The sequence below is a fragment of the Phacochoerus africanus genome, chromosome 9 (assembly GCF_016906955.1).
Source record: "Phacochoerus africanus isolate WHEZ1 chromosome 9, ROS_Pafr_v1, whole genome shotgun sequence".
NCBI lineage: Eukaryota > Metazoa > Chordata > Mammalia > Artiodactyla > Suidae > Phacochoerus > Phacochoerus africanus.
The window spans coordinates 33,798,027-33,812,526 of record NC_062552.1 but is presented as its reverse complement, the minus strand read 5'-3'; the positions used below and the strand labels follow the sequence as shown (position 1 = coordinate 33,812,526).

At 47.6% G+C, this 14,500-nt stretch overlaps 1 protein-coding gene across 3 annotated transcripts in view; it reads right to left on the bottom strand.

Moving 5' to 3' along the window:
• Positions 1-7,136: 7,136 nt before the first annotated feature.
• C9H6orf89 (chromosome 9 C6orf89 homolog) overlaps positions 7,137-14,500 on the bottom strand; it is a 36,872-nt gene continuing 29,508 nt past the window's right edge. For 2 of the 3 annotated variants that reach the window (XM_047794716.1, XM_047794717.1), the window contains one exon: positions 12,258-12,848. In XM_047794716.1, the coding sequence (XP_047650672.1) occupies positions 12,739-12,848 (110 nt within the window). In that variant the 3' untranslated portion in view covers positions 12,258-12,738. Of the gene's footprint in view, positions 12,849-14,500 lie in introns of all 3 variants that reach the window. The other variant, XM_047794715.1, reaches the window with a different exon arrangement.

Genomic DNA, 14,500 nt, shown 5'->3' with positions numbered 1-14,500 from the left:
GCCGGTGGCTACAGCTCCGATTCGACCCCTAGCCTGGGATCCTCTATATGCTGTGGGAGTGGCCCAAGAAATGGCAAAAAGACAAAATAAATAAAACTCGTTTTTCTCTGCAAGGCTCCCCTTTTCTGGTCTTTTATTGGTGTCCACTTGCTCCATCTTCTATTTTTGTTTTTGTTTTTTTGGCCATGCCTGTAGCATGCAAAAGATCCAGGGTCGGGGTGAAACCCAAGCCACAGCTTCCACCCCAGCCATAGCAGTGACAATGCCAGTTCCTTAACCCGCTGTGCCACTGGGGAACTCCCTCTCCATCTCGTGATGGGTGCAGTCTCTACATTAATGTCTCTTTGTGTTATATCTCCATTCTGATGTCAGTCAAGTCTGGAAGCCATTCCTTCAGGGGCTTTGCATATCTGTTCTGATTCATCTTGTATTGATAGGGTTTAACTCTCGGAGAGCATATTCCTTCCTAGTATTTAGTTCTTAAAATGCACCTTACACTTGCTCTCCATGTTTCCTCAACAAGATTGTTAAATGTTGGAGTTCCTGTTGTGGCTCAGTGGGTTACAAACCTGCCTAGTATCCATGAGGATGCGGGTTTGATCCTTGGCCTTGCTCAGTGGGTTAAGGATCCAGCATTGCCGTGAGCTTGTGATGTAAGTCACAGACACAGCTCAGATCTGGTGTTGCCATGACTGTGGTGTAGGCCAGCAGCTGCAGCTCGCGTTCAACCCCTAGCCTAAGAACTTCCATATGCCTCGGGTATGGCTCTAAAAAGACCAAAAAAAAAAAAAAAAAGGGCATTATTTCCACAAACCTCAGAAGATTGGTGGTCAGGAGCCCTGGTGGATTCTCCTACTCCTGATTCAGCCACTAACTCCAGTCCTCAGTGGCACCTTCTCATAAAAGAGGAGGGGGTTAGGGGGAGTTCTTGTCGTGGCTCAGTGGAAACGAATCTGACTTGCATCCATGAGGACGCAGGTCCGATCCCTGGCCTCAACCAGTGGGTTAAGGATCCGGTGTTTCTATGAGCTGTAGTGTAGGTCGAAGACACAACTTGAATCTGGTGCTGCTGTGTCTGTGGTGTAGGCCTGTGGCCACAGCTCTGATTGGACTCCTAGCCTGGGAACTTCCATATGCCTCAGGTGCGGCCCTAAAAAAAACCACACACACACAAAAAAAGAAGGGGGTGGTGAACAGAGACTCTTTGGGGTCTGGTCTAGCTCTACCCATGGTGATTTCAAGGATGGCTCTCGAAGCCAGAGGTGGATTATTCCCAAGTGAGGACAGAGGCTAACTATGAGGACACAGGCTGAGGAGGAGAAGAAAGTGGGAGGACACATGGAGTACCTGACAGAGCCAGACCCTCACACACCTGCTCTCAGGTATCCTTACGTGGTCGCTCTGAAGATGGGGTTAGCCGCTTTGGTTTAGGGACAAGGAAAACAAAGCCAGAGAGGTCAGTGGAATGTCCCAAGGTCACTCTCTTAAGAAGCCAGAAGTGGGATTCCTACCGAGGCCTCTGGCTCCCGAGTCCCCTGCCCTTCGCCTCAGGGGGAGGCTCCTGAGGGACAGGAAAGCACTGTGTGTGGGCGTGTGCCTGAGTGGGTGGAAAGGAAGGGCCTGTTGAGCTGGGTTTTAGATTAATGCTGTATTTTCTTACATTTACCAGGTTCCCATTAACTTAGTTTTCAGTACTTGGTGGGGATGGAAAATAAGGTGTTCTTTTTTCACTTTCTTTCTTTCTTTATTTGCCACACCCATGCCATGTGGAAGTTCCCCATCCAGGGATTGAACCCGTGCCACAGCAGGGACTGTGCTGGATCCCCAACTGATAGGCCATGAGGAAATGCCAGGATTTTTCTTTCTTTCTTCCTTTTTATGGCCACACATGTGGCATATGGAAACTCCTGAGCTGGGGTCAAACCTGAGACACAGGAGTGACATCTAACCCTTAACCGATAGACCACCAGGGAACTCCAGTTTTATTTTATTTATTTGCCTTTTAGGACTACACTGACAGCATATGGAAGTTCCTGGACTAGGAGTCCAATCAGAGCTACAGCTGCCGGCCTGCGCCACAGCTACAGCAATGCCAGATCCAAGCCATGTCTGCATCCTACACCACAACTCACAGCAATGCTGGATCCTTAATCCACTGAGCAAAACCAGGGATCAAACCTGCGTCTTCATGGATACTAGATGGGTTCCTTTCCATTGAGCCACAACGGGAACTCCCATTTCCCATTTTAAAGGGAAATCTTAGACTGGCCTGTCTTGTCCTTACCAACAGTCAGTGATGCCAGAGGATGATGAAGAAATGTCTCCAAAGTTCTGAGCAAAAGAAAGTGTGTTGCAAGAATGCTTTACTTAGCCAGTTGTATTCAGGCATAAAGACCACAGAAACTTTCTCAAACACAGAAAATATGGCATTTAAACATTGTAGATCAACTATAATAGAAAAAATAAAAATCTTTAAAAAAAAAAAAAAGGCGTTCTTGTCGTGGCTCAGTGGTTAATGAATATGACCAGGAACCATGAGGTTGTGGGTTCGATCCCTGGCCTCGCTCAGTGGGTTAAGGATCCGGCATTGCTGTGAGCTGTGGTGTGGGTCGCAGACGTGGCTTGGATCCCACGTTGCTGTGGCTGTGGCATAGGCCAGTGGCTACAGCTTCGATTAGACCCCTAGCCTGGGAACCTCCATATGCCATGGGTGCACCCCTAGAAAAGACAAAAAAAGAAAAGAAAAAAGAAAAAAAGCATTCATGAAGCATCCTTGAAAAACAGGTTTTAAAACAGCTCAGGAATGAAGAAGTGATGGTAAAAGTACTTTCGCAAAAGGAAAAGTACATGTCAATATATACAAATGGAAGGCTAAAGAACTCTGAGGATGATGGTTTCAGAGCAGAAGGAAATGTAATAGACCCTGATAATATCAATATAGTTATAACTCAGACCAGCTGGGAAGTGGAGGAAAAGAGAAAGGGTTGGAGCCTTGAACCACACCATCGAAAAAGGAAACCTTGCTAAGAACAATTTTAGTTTCTCAATGGCTTTCCTAAGCTTCACCTCGAAGAGATTTTTTGGGGAACTAATATTTTTTTTTGGTGGTAAAGAGATGTCTAATTTCTTTTTCTTCTGTTGCAGTCACATATAAAGTTGATTTAGTGTTTTTATTCTTTAAATAGAATGACTGGTCTGTTTTAATAAAGCCTTTCTATCTAGCCAGCCCAGGGTGCTGTCCACCTAAAGTGAGTAGTTATCTCTGGGTGAAGGTTTTCATAAGATCACTCAAACTGTCTTCAGTTCTTTATAAGAAGATGAATCAGTTTTACAGAAATAATAAAGTCATTATTCTGAAAAAATAAGATTGGTGAAATATCTATTTTCAACATGGTATCTAGAGGCTTGTCAGTTTGATTTATTAAGAAATCCTAAGGATATGTGTCATGTTGAAGGAACGTGCACTAATAAAATGGAATTCAAACTGAGAAAAAAAAAAAAAGGACATACTGAAGTTTAAAAATATTATCATGGGATAGGAATTATTTCTTCTTCTTTTTTTCTTTTTGACTGCTGCTTGTGGAAGCTTCTGGGCCAGGTATCAAACCCATGCCACAGCAGTGACGAGGCCAGATTCTTAACTGCTAGGTCACCAGGGAACTCTGCAGGAATTATAACTTCTAGTTAAAAACAATCAGGGAGTTCCCTGGTGGCCTAGTGGGTTAAGGATCTGGCATTGTCATTGCTGTGGCTTGGGTCAGTGCTGTGGCACGGGTCAATGCTGTGGCACGAGGGTTCCTTCCCTGTCCTGGAACATCTGCATGCCACGAGTGTGACCAAAAAATAAATTAAAAAACCAAAAACAACCTGGATGCAACTTGATCTGTGGATTCAATGCAATCTCAACCAGAATTCCAGCAAGTAGAGTTCCCATCATGGCTCAGTGGAAACAAATCTGACTAGTATCCATGAGGACACAGGTTTGATTCCTGGCCTCGCTCAGTGGGTTAAGGATCTAGGGTTGCCATGAGCTGTGGTGTAGGTCACAGATGCAGCTCAGATCTGGCGTTGTGGCTGTGGCTGGTGGCTACACATCCAATTTGACCCCTAGCCTGGGAACCTCCATATGCCATGGGTGCGGCCCTAAAAAGACCAAAAAAAAAAAAATTCCAGCAAGTTATTTTGTGGATATTGATAAGCTGATTGAAAGGACCCATTATAGCCAACTCAAATATTAGAGAAGAAAGTCAGAGAACTGACACTATCCAACTTCAAGACTTACTGTAAAGCTACCGCAGTCAAAACAATGTGGTCTTGGCAAAAGAACAGACAAGACTTAACTTGTGGGTAATGGAGAGTCACTGAGGAACACTGAGCAAGGAAGTGAGGTGACATGTGCTTTAGAAAGATCCACTATGGCAGCTACGTGGATGAATTGAGAAGGCAGGTCGAGCATGGGGACAAATTAGGCAAGTACTGGCAGAGTCCAGGAGTGAAACAGTAAGGTTTTCAACTGAGGCAGCAGCTGTGGGGCTGGACATATGACGAGGAAGCAGAACTCTCCAGAGCTTGGTCCTGATCAGAAGGAGAGAAAAGACAGGAGCCCTTGGAGGCTGTATGGTTGTTTTGGACAGGGGGAATTAGAGGTGCTTTGGGAGAGAGCTGTTGGAGTTGAGATCCTGACACCTGCATTTCTAGCACTCAGGCTCAGGTGACAAGCGGCCACACATGGAGCTTGCAGGTGACTTGCCAGATCTCTCCCAGGGAGAAAGAAAGGAAGAGGACCCCAGAGTAGGCTGACGGGGAGACCAACGTCTCAGAGACAGAAGAGCCTGCGAAAGAGATGAGTGGAAAAGAGGAGATTCAGGAGGGGAGCACTGAGTCCCGCAGAAGCCAAGGGAGGGAGGTGTTTTCCACAGGTCGGTGGAGAAAGAAAGGGACTGAAAACAGATGCCTCTGACTCTATCATCTTTTTACATGGAATCAAGCCTTTACTTTTGTTGTTGTTGTTGTTCAAGTAGTCTTCAAGCACGCAAATCAACAGCACTGTGGAACTGGATAAATTTAATTTTTGAGGAAGATACATTAAAGTTGGAGCAAAGAAGGAATATATATTTTGTGTAAACAAGTCTTAAAAATTTAAACTTTTTTTTTCTTTTTTTTTTCCCAGGCTCGCACTCATGGTATATAGAAGTTCCCAGGCTAGAGGTTGAATTAGAGCTGCAGCTGCCAGCTTACTCCTCAGCCACAGTAATGCCAGATCTAAGCTGCATCTGTGACCTACACCACAGCTCAGGGCAATGCTGGATCCTTAACCCACTGAGCAGGGCCAGGGACTGAACCTGCGTCCATACGGATTCTAGTTGGGTTCACTACCACTGAGCCACAACAGGAACGCCAAAATTATTTTATTTTTATATGGCAGTTCCCAGGCCAGGGATCAAACCTGTGCTGCAGTTGCGGCCTGTGCCTCATCTGCAGCAGTGCCGGATCCTTCATCTGCTGCATCACAAGGGAACTTCCTAGATTCCTTGACTTATAATCCAGATAATCATTTAATAGGATGTGATTTACCATCAATAAGAGAACAGTTGAGTAATGATGGCATATTCATACCATGGAATACTAGCTGTTAAAAAGAGAATGGATTAGAGAGCTCTGCCTGCTGCCTCGAAGAGAACTCTGTGGGATATTGAGTAACAAAAGCAAGAAACATCAAAGCCTGTACTATGATCCTATTTTTGGCAAAGCATGACAAAAATCTTATGGTTTCTGATTATGATTAGAGAGCATGGAAGGAGCTTTGGCAAGATACATGGCAGGGTATGGCTGTGTATAAATTACACCTACCTGACCAGGGAGGGGGAGGGGTAAGGTGGGGAGAGGAAGGGTGCAGCAAGTAATAAATAAAATAAAACAGGACACCAAACACTATAGAGAGTTCCCTGGTGGCCTAGCAGTTAACAATCCAGCATTGTCACTGCCATGGCTCAGGTCACTATTGTGGGACAGGTTCAATCTCTGGCCTAGGAATTTCTTTATGTTGTGAGTGCAGTCAAAAAAAAAAAAAAAAAAAAAAGAGAAAAAGGAAAAAAGAAAAGAAAGAAAAAATGGCCATATTTAGGCACTTATATAAAACTGTACATATATAAAAAAATTATCCCCAAAAAATGAACACATAAATACACCTTAGATCAAATCTGTACTGAATTTACTGAGTGCTGAGAGTGACCCCAATCTGGTAGCAGTGGGGGTGAACCAGCAAGGGGGCCTGGCTGTCCTCCTATAAAGACCAAGGACATCCACAGATGAGGCAACGCTTGCGAGGGCATCTGGGTTGTGTGCAGCCAGCTGGGAGAAGGAAAAAGGCATCGAGGGTCTCATTTGAAATTTGACCACAGTGCAGGGACAGAGGAGGCTATTAACAGGAGGACTGAGATTTGAGAATTCGTGAGAACACCAGATCAGAAAGTGGAACAGAAGGAGTTCCCATCATGGCGCAGTGGTTAACGAATCTGACTAGGAACCATGAGGTTGCATGTTCAATCCCGGGCCTTGCTCAGTGGGTTGAGGATCTGGTGTTGCTGTGAGCTGTGGTGTAGGTTGCAGACACGGCTCGGATCCCACGTTGCTGTGGCTCTGGCGTAGGCCAGCAGCAACAGTTCCGATTAGAATCTCCATGTGCCGCAGGAGCGGCCCTAGAAAAGGCAAAAAGACAAAAAAAAAACCCCACAAAAAACAAAAAAACAAACCAAAAATGAAAGTGGAACAGAAGATTCTGGGCAAAGGGCTAGAATGGGGATAAAAGAGGTCTGTTAGAGTTCCCTGCTGGTACAGAGGGTTGAGGACCTGGCATTGGCACTGCTGTGGCTTGGGTTGCAGCTGTAACGCAGGTTCAATTCCTGGATCTGGAACTTCCACATGCCTCAGGTGTGGCAAGAAAAAAGAAGATTCTGTGAGCACAACTGAGTAAAAAGCTGGGTGGAATGTTGGACAGGACCAAGGCCGGTGGACAGGTGACAAGGAGGTGCACAGAAGTGCCCCGAGGCCTGCCTCCTGAGGATGTGGCTAGAAGTCTCTGAGTTACGGGAGAAGAGAAAACTGGAAACCAAAGAATGACACCAAGTACAGGAAAGTTCTTATCAACCACCATACACGCTTTTAATTGCAAAAAGTAAAAATTTTTGTTACATAAAATTTTAATTTACATACATTCTTAACAAGTTTGCAGGATATTAAGTTATGGTCAACACTCCACACTGAACACAGAGGAACCGCTTGGACCATCTGGAGGACCAGTGGCTGGGCAGGTGTCCGCCTCCTCTGCTTTTGGGGACCACCCAGGCCCTGCACCCTGGCTTCTGCCCCTGAGGCGAGCAGGCAAGAGGCTGAGCACTGGTTCCCCCTTACCTCTGCCTCTCCAGGCTTCTCCCCCAGCCTGGGTGTCTGTTACTGACCTTCCATGGGATGGGGAGGAGGAAGAAACCACAGCCAGCATTTTTCTGAGGGTAAAACTATGGAGAGAAGTTTGGAGGGGAAGTCACCTATGATGAAGCTGGGGCTTCCCTGGTCAGCCCTTCCACCAGTTCCCACAGTAAGTGAGAGTTTGTTCCTGAAAAGGTCAACAGTACTCTGAGGGGCTGAGCTTTGAAGGCTGGGACCCGGCTGCGCAGTGAGCAGAGGTGGCTTTGCAGGCTGACTTCACCTACCCAACAGAGCTGTTCTGAACAATAATGAGGGAGCATAAGCCCGGCACAAAGATGTTCTGCCCCCTCAATTTCTGCTTGAAACTCTGAACTGGTTTCCCTCTATGCACAGTGCTCGCAGCTGTGGCTCGCTCTTGGCTTTATGCCGGCGGACACACTAAGACAGGAGGAACGGCCTGTGGGCAGCCCCACTGTGTCTGGACAGCTCTGGGCCTCCACTTAGAGTTATGCAACATTCCTTCTCTCCACATGAAATGTCTGGACATCTCATGGTCTCTGGAGAGGGGGAGATGACAGATGTATTTAGCACTAATGCTTAAATTATGCAGGGCAAGGAAAGCAGACGCTGAGGGGCCTGGACGGCAGACAAGCTGGCGGGAGGGTTTCTCCCCAAGGCCAGCACTTACAGCCACACTGCATAGGTTGGACGGCTGTGGACGTGGTGTGAGAAGGCAGAACACCTGTCCATCAGAACAGAAGAAGCTGCTGGATCTGGGGAGGCTGATGGCAACACAGCATGTCCTAAGAACCCCCCATTTTTCACCTGTGACAGGGCTCTCCATCCAGCACCTGCCCCTTCCTAGCCTCCTGGTCCTGGCATACGTCAGCTCTGTACCCAACATCCACATCCACAGGTGCAAACATGGAAACTCAGACCAAAATGCCGTTTTAAAGCACACCTCTGGCACTCCCTTTCTTCAACCAATCTTGGTTAAAAAGTTGAAAGGTGAAAGTTAATGAGCATGGAACTTGCAATTCAGGAGAGTTTTTCCTCCATCAGGAGATCTCAAAAGCCTAAAAGATTCCTGTTTAATACTTGATTCTTGGAGTTTCCTGGTGGCTCAGCGGGCTGAGGACCCAGCATTGTCACTGCATGGCTCAGGTTGCTGATGTGGCGCAGGCTTGATCATTGGCCTGAGAACTCCTGCATGCCACGGGTGCAGCCAAAATTAAAAAATGGATTCTCAAAAGGCAGACAAGATTGCTTCTCTCCTTGCAACCAAGGCAGACAAGATTGCTTCTCTCCTCTTTCCCCTACAACTTGGCCTTCTGCTGGGCAAGGATTAGTGGAGAAGCAAACATCTGCTTTGGGGTTTTGAATTTTCACTGTGGAAGCCCCTGCCTAATGAGCATAATCCAGACTATATTAAAATGATTGAGGCCATCAACTGCCACTAAGGAACTATTTTGTTCTAAATTCTTCTTACACTGCTGGGTTTGGGAAGAAGGGAATAGAAAACCAAGAACTAAAAAACAAGTGATGTAAATTCCAAAGGGACCCACAACTGGAATTGGATAGAGTCCCTCTTCTGGTCACACATCTGGAAATATGTGGTGATGGGAGAATGGCTGGACACAGTTGTGTTCCAGCAACATTCAGTTTTCAGATGGGGAGGGGAAACGTGAAAGACTTTTTATAAAAGTCATCTGTTAGATTCTCTCCATTTCTGTCCAAAACAGTTTTTAAAACAAGCCCTGGAGTTCCTGGCTTGCTGACCTGGTCCCTAAATTCTCCTATCCAGCTGGGGCACACCTGACTCAGGCAAACCCATGGCTCTGCTCCTGGGACGACACTGCGCTGAAGCGGGAAAGTACTGTGCTGTGGAACCAGCTATCCACTGGCCAGCAGGTTACTGTTTTATGCCCAGGTGCTTTACTTGTAAAATGAGGATCTAATCCCTGCTTTACTCAGCTGAGAAAAGCTCAAAGAAGGGCATGTTTATCAAGACATTGACGTTGAAATGGACTAGAAACATGTTACTATTTCCTCTTCTCAGAAAATAACCCCGGGAGTTCCCTGGTGGCCTTGTGGTTAGGATTCGGCACTTTCACCACTGTAGCCTGGGTTCCATCACTGGTCTGGGAACTGAGGTCCTACATCAAGCCACCAAGGGCACCCTTCCCGCCAGAAAAAAGACCCCAAATCTGTCCACTTTCCAGACTTGTTTTGGATGTCATTGGAAGAGGTATGTTGTTTTCATAAACCATTGTTATTTCATTCTCTCCCCTTCCTGAAGCAATTGAGCATGGGGAGAGGATGAGGTCTACCTCTTTTCATAAACCAGGATGGGTGTAATGTCTGTTCAATCCCTGATTCCTGGGGTGCTCAGGACATCTGGAACTCATGCTTCAATCTGGTGCCAAAGCAGCCTTTCTCCCCAGAGAGCCAGCTGCTCTGGGAACTGACAAGGGAACCTGACCCACATGTGGAGGTCCCTGCCCGCTCACCTCTCAGCAGACACTCGACATGCTCATGAGCAAGTAAGTCCCTCTGTAAAGCGGGCCCTGTGGTTTTCTCCTTACTGTGGTGGTAGAGAGGGGGCTTATGTGGTGCCACCAGCCCCTCGACCCCCTTTGTTGTCCTGATGACCTTCTTTCCCACACAGGGTTGTGCGCAGGGACTTTTGCTCCTTCCACCAAGGAGCCGGGAGCCAGGTGAGCAGCAGAAGCCCCGCGGAAGCCTTGGATAACCAGAAAGGACCTGGCCGGCGAGCCCACGCCATTCTTTTAGCGCTGGCCGGTGGCAGATTCTGCTTTTCAGAACTACCTTGAGAAGAAGGTGAATTACCTCTCTGTATCCGGTAGGTAAGAGCAGAAAAGCCTCTTGGGAGAATTCCTCCCCAACATAAATCTATATTCAGTTCTGAACTGGACAGATTTTAAGTAAAAGGAGTAGCACATGCACAAAAGCCTCTACTTCTCTGCAGCTACACATTTCTCGGTTGGACTGCAGACAGCTCAGAACACCAGAGGAGGCCTCGGAACACGAACGTGTACAAGGGTTTTTCAGTTTTGAGCTAAAGAGGGTATTTTATGAACGTTAAAGGTGTGAAGAAGGGTCGGAGAGAAAGGGGGAAGGAAAACGGGATAATTCATAAAAACAAAACAGAAATCTCCATCAACAAAACAGCTGCTTTGCTCCTAAGGAATCTTCTCTTTTGTGAACCCAAAGGGCCTAATTTCAGAAAACTGAGAGGCCTCTTAAGAACTTGTTTACGTATAATCCGAGTGCAGCAGGGGAAAGGCTCTTAAAGCTTGCACAAAGCTGGCCTCCAAATGATCTCTCTGACTTAAAATCTCTTAAATCATAACTGCTTAGCAGCATGACTTTTACAAGGACAAGAAGTTTTGTTTTTCCTGTATCAATTCACACAAGGCGCTGATTCTTTTAAGGAAAAATCCCCTCAGGTATAGTTCCTCCTAGTTTCATTCAAGCCTGTGGAGGAGGTGCTCAGCATTTCCACTCTGAGCTCACAAACCCTCCCTGTCCCTTGCAAACCCACACACAGGGCATTCAAGCACGCGATGATCGCCACTGCTGTTCGTGAGAGGCACGGAGAAAGAGGGCCTGGGGACAAGGTGCAGGGGTGTCTCCAAGGACCCTGCAAAGAGTCACACCCTCTTCCCTCGCTGCTGGGGCCTCCGGTCTGTAACTGGACACAGACACCTGCATCCGTTTGATCGCTGCAGTTCAGAACCAGGGGCTGCAGTGTGGCTTGTTTTTTTCTTCGACTTGGCAAAGGCATGACCAGATTATTAGAGTCGATAAAGGAATAATAAAAGAAGAAAGGAAACAAGAAAAGAGGGGCCTTACTTATACACTGAAGACACAATAAAAGCACTTGGGGAAAACAATGATCATTGCGAATCATCCCATCAAAAGAACACAGTTTTACATTTTCACAAAAAATGAAAACACCTCACCTTGTTTCCCAGTACAGAGGAGAAATCATTTCAAGACTGAGGCTCACACAGTCGCACACCCAGCTGGCACACACTTTGGGTCTGCAGCTCCTTCCCCAACCACATTACCACATCGGCCTGACACATCTGTAAAACATCTTCCTTGAAGAAAGTCGGACCCTAAAGATCAAACCCAGGGAGGCGCCCGCTCCCCAGGCCAGCACTCCAGCTCATCCCCCTCTGAAGACATTTGGTAAGAGCAGCACAGTTGACACGAGCAGTGCTGCCTCAGCAGTAAAGGGCTCTGGCCCAGCCAAGGGAAGGGCTGGGAGCCCAACTTCTGAGGAACCATCCAGAGGCCAGGGAGAAGGGAAGGGCCCGGAGGCCTAAGAACCTGACAGCATGGGGAAAAGCACTACCTTAGGAATTGCCATTTCCATTACAATCAGACTCCCTTCTGGCATCACTGAGACCCCAAGAGCCATGGACACGGGGAAAGAAGTGCAGTTTTTTTGTTTGTTTGTTTGTTTGTTTTGGTCTTTTTTTGGCCGCACCCACGGCATATGGGAGTTTCCAGGCTAGGGGTCAAATCTGAGCTTCAGCTGCCGGCCTGAGCTACAACTGCCTGCCTACACCACAGCCACAGCAATGCCAGATCTGAGCTGTGCCTGTGACCTACACCACAGCTCATGGCAACACAGGATACTTAACCCACTGAGCAAGGCTAGGGATCGAACCTGTGTCCTCATGGATACTAGTCAGGTTCGTTACCACTGAGCCACAACAGGAACCCCATAAGAACTGCATTTCTTGAGTGCAGTCTGAGGTTATTTGATCCCTTTTCACTAGTTCTTAATTCCAATCTGCTTGAGAAACTGCAGTGACTTCTTTAATCATCCGTGGCTTTCCAAACAGAGCACAGGGGAGTGTGATGAGGAAGACAGGATGGGCAGACCCACCTGGCAGAGGATGGCTCCGAAGTTGGGGCCTGCAGACTGTCCTCGCAGGGCCAGGGAGCCAGTGGGGGGACCACGGCATGCAAGTGAGGGGTGGTACCAACCCTGTTCCCTGCCTGAGGGGCAGCCTCAAGGCTTCGGTACCAAAAGGCCTGGAAGAGGCCAGTCTCTCACAGATGGGTATTGGCAAAGTCCAGGCCAAGCAGCTGGGCTAGAAGAGCTGGGAGGGCCAAGCTCTGGCCTTCGCCTCCAGCGCACAGCTGGCTCACACATGCATGCATGGGGCAGGTAACTAAGTGACCAACCCCTGGGAAGTGGTTTCATCAGGGTTTTTTTTGTTTGTTTTTATTTCCCCCCTTTCAATCTGGTCTTCAGCTCTCAGAGCTTTTCTTTCATGTAGTTGTTTCCTGTGGTTCTGAGACGGTGGTTCCATCGCAGATGACCAAAGGCTGGACCCCTCTGGCTATAATGTAGATCTTCCAGTGAGTGGCACCAGCATAGCCTTGAAGGGAAACAGCAACAGGGAAAGCACGTGAATGTCAGGGACTGGGCACGAGCAAGGTGGCTCTGCCCACCTGCCCTCAGATTCGCTTATGGGCTTGGAGGCAATTCCTGCTCTGGAGGCTGTCTGGCTCTTCCTGGAACAAGTAGCCCAGTTATTATCAGTCCTCTCTGTAACGTGACATCCTGCGGGAGCTGCTGTGAACCAAAGTGCTTCACCACTCCTCACCTGGGCAGGTTTACAAAGGGAGGATGCTCTAGATAAGGCTGATACTGAGCCTCAATTCTCAGATGGATCTCATTTTTTTTCGGCAAGAAGACAGGAGGGTTCTGAGGGGGGCCAGGACCCCCATCCAGGACCTCAGGAGTGAGGTTATCTACAATATGGTCTCATTACAGAACATCTGGATTACCCCAAACCAGTATTTCCTAAATTGCACTCTGCAAACAGTAGTGTCCCATAAAATACTTCACGGAAAAATGGGTTCCACAGTCAAGTACATTTGAGAAACACTAGGTTCCTTCAGGCTTGTCAGAGCCTTTTGTGCACTAGTGTGGTACTATGTTTCGACAAGGTAGGTATTCCTCAAAGTCAGTGACTGAAGAGCCCTATCTGCCAAGGGTCTTTCCAAGGGGTTCCTCTTTGCCCCCTTGGGTCCTGAGTCATCTGAAGAACCCATTAGGAAACACTGACCCATACCCTTTGAGCAACAGGAATAGGCTAGAAAGGAAAGGCTAAAAACGTTAACGCTTCAATAATCTCTTGATGGAAAGTTTTCTAGAGAATGATATATACTACCCATCTTTAAACTGAGAGTGCTGAACAGACTTTAATCTCTACTTGGTGACCCTAGAAAGAAAGGTCACTATGAGCAGAGCACACAATCACAGCAGATGTGTGTGCTCACCAGCATTAGCCTGATGCCCGACACCCAGGTCATTCTGGAAAACACCCGCCCTCACAAGTTTTGGGTGACCTGTAACACTGTCCCCTTCCCCAAAGCCTTCACAGGATAATGTCCATCTTGTCAGAAAATACACAACCTGCTTGTCACAGTGCTAGTCTCTGTTTTTTCATTTCTTTTTAGGGCCACACCCGTGGCAAAAGGAAGTTCCCAGGCTAGGGGCCGAATCAGAGCTGCAGTTGTCAGCCTACACCATAGCCACAGCAACACGGGATCTGAGCCACATCTATGACCTATGCTGCAGCTCGCAGCAACACCAGCTCCTTAACCCAGTGAGTGAGGCCAGGGATCGAACCCGAATCTTCATGGATATCAGTCAGGTTCTTAACCTGCTAAACCACAATGGGAACTCCCACAGTGCGATTCTTAAGGGTCTCTGAGGTGTAGGAGCTGCCATCTGTCTTGCAACCAGTAAATTATTCTCCTCCACTGTCGGGGTCTGCTTTCCTGTCCTCATTTTTCACTGTGACAGCTGCAGCCATTGCTTCTATTTCTGCAACTGCTTCAAGCAGCCACAGTTCTCCCCAGCCCTCCCTACACCCATTCACCTCACAACTTGGCTTCTCCCTCTTGTTCTAGTCAGCCTCCATCCCTTCTTGATGTTCCGGTCATGTGCTCCCCTTCATGGCCAACTAGAGCCCCTCCTTTTCTTCTGGTCAGCAAACTCGCCAGTCACAGGACCCTAACA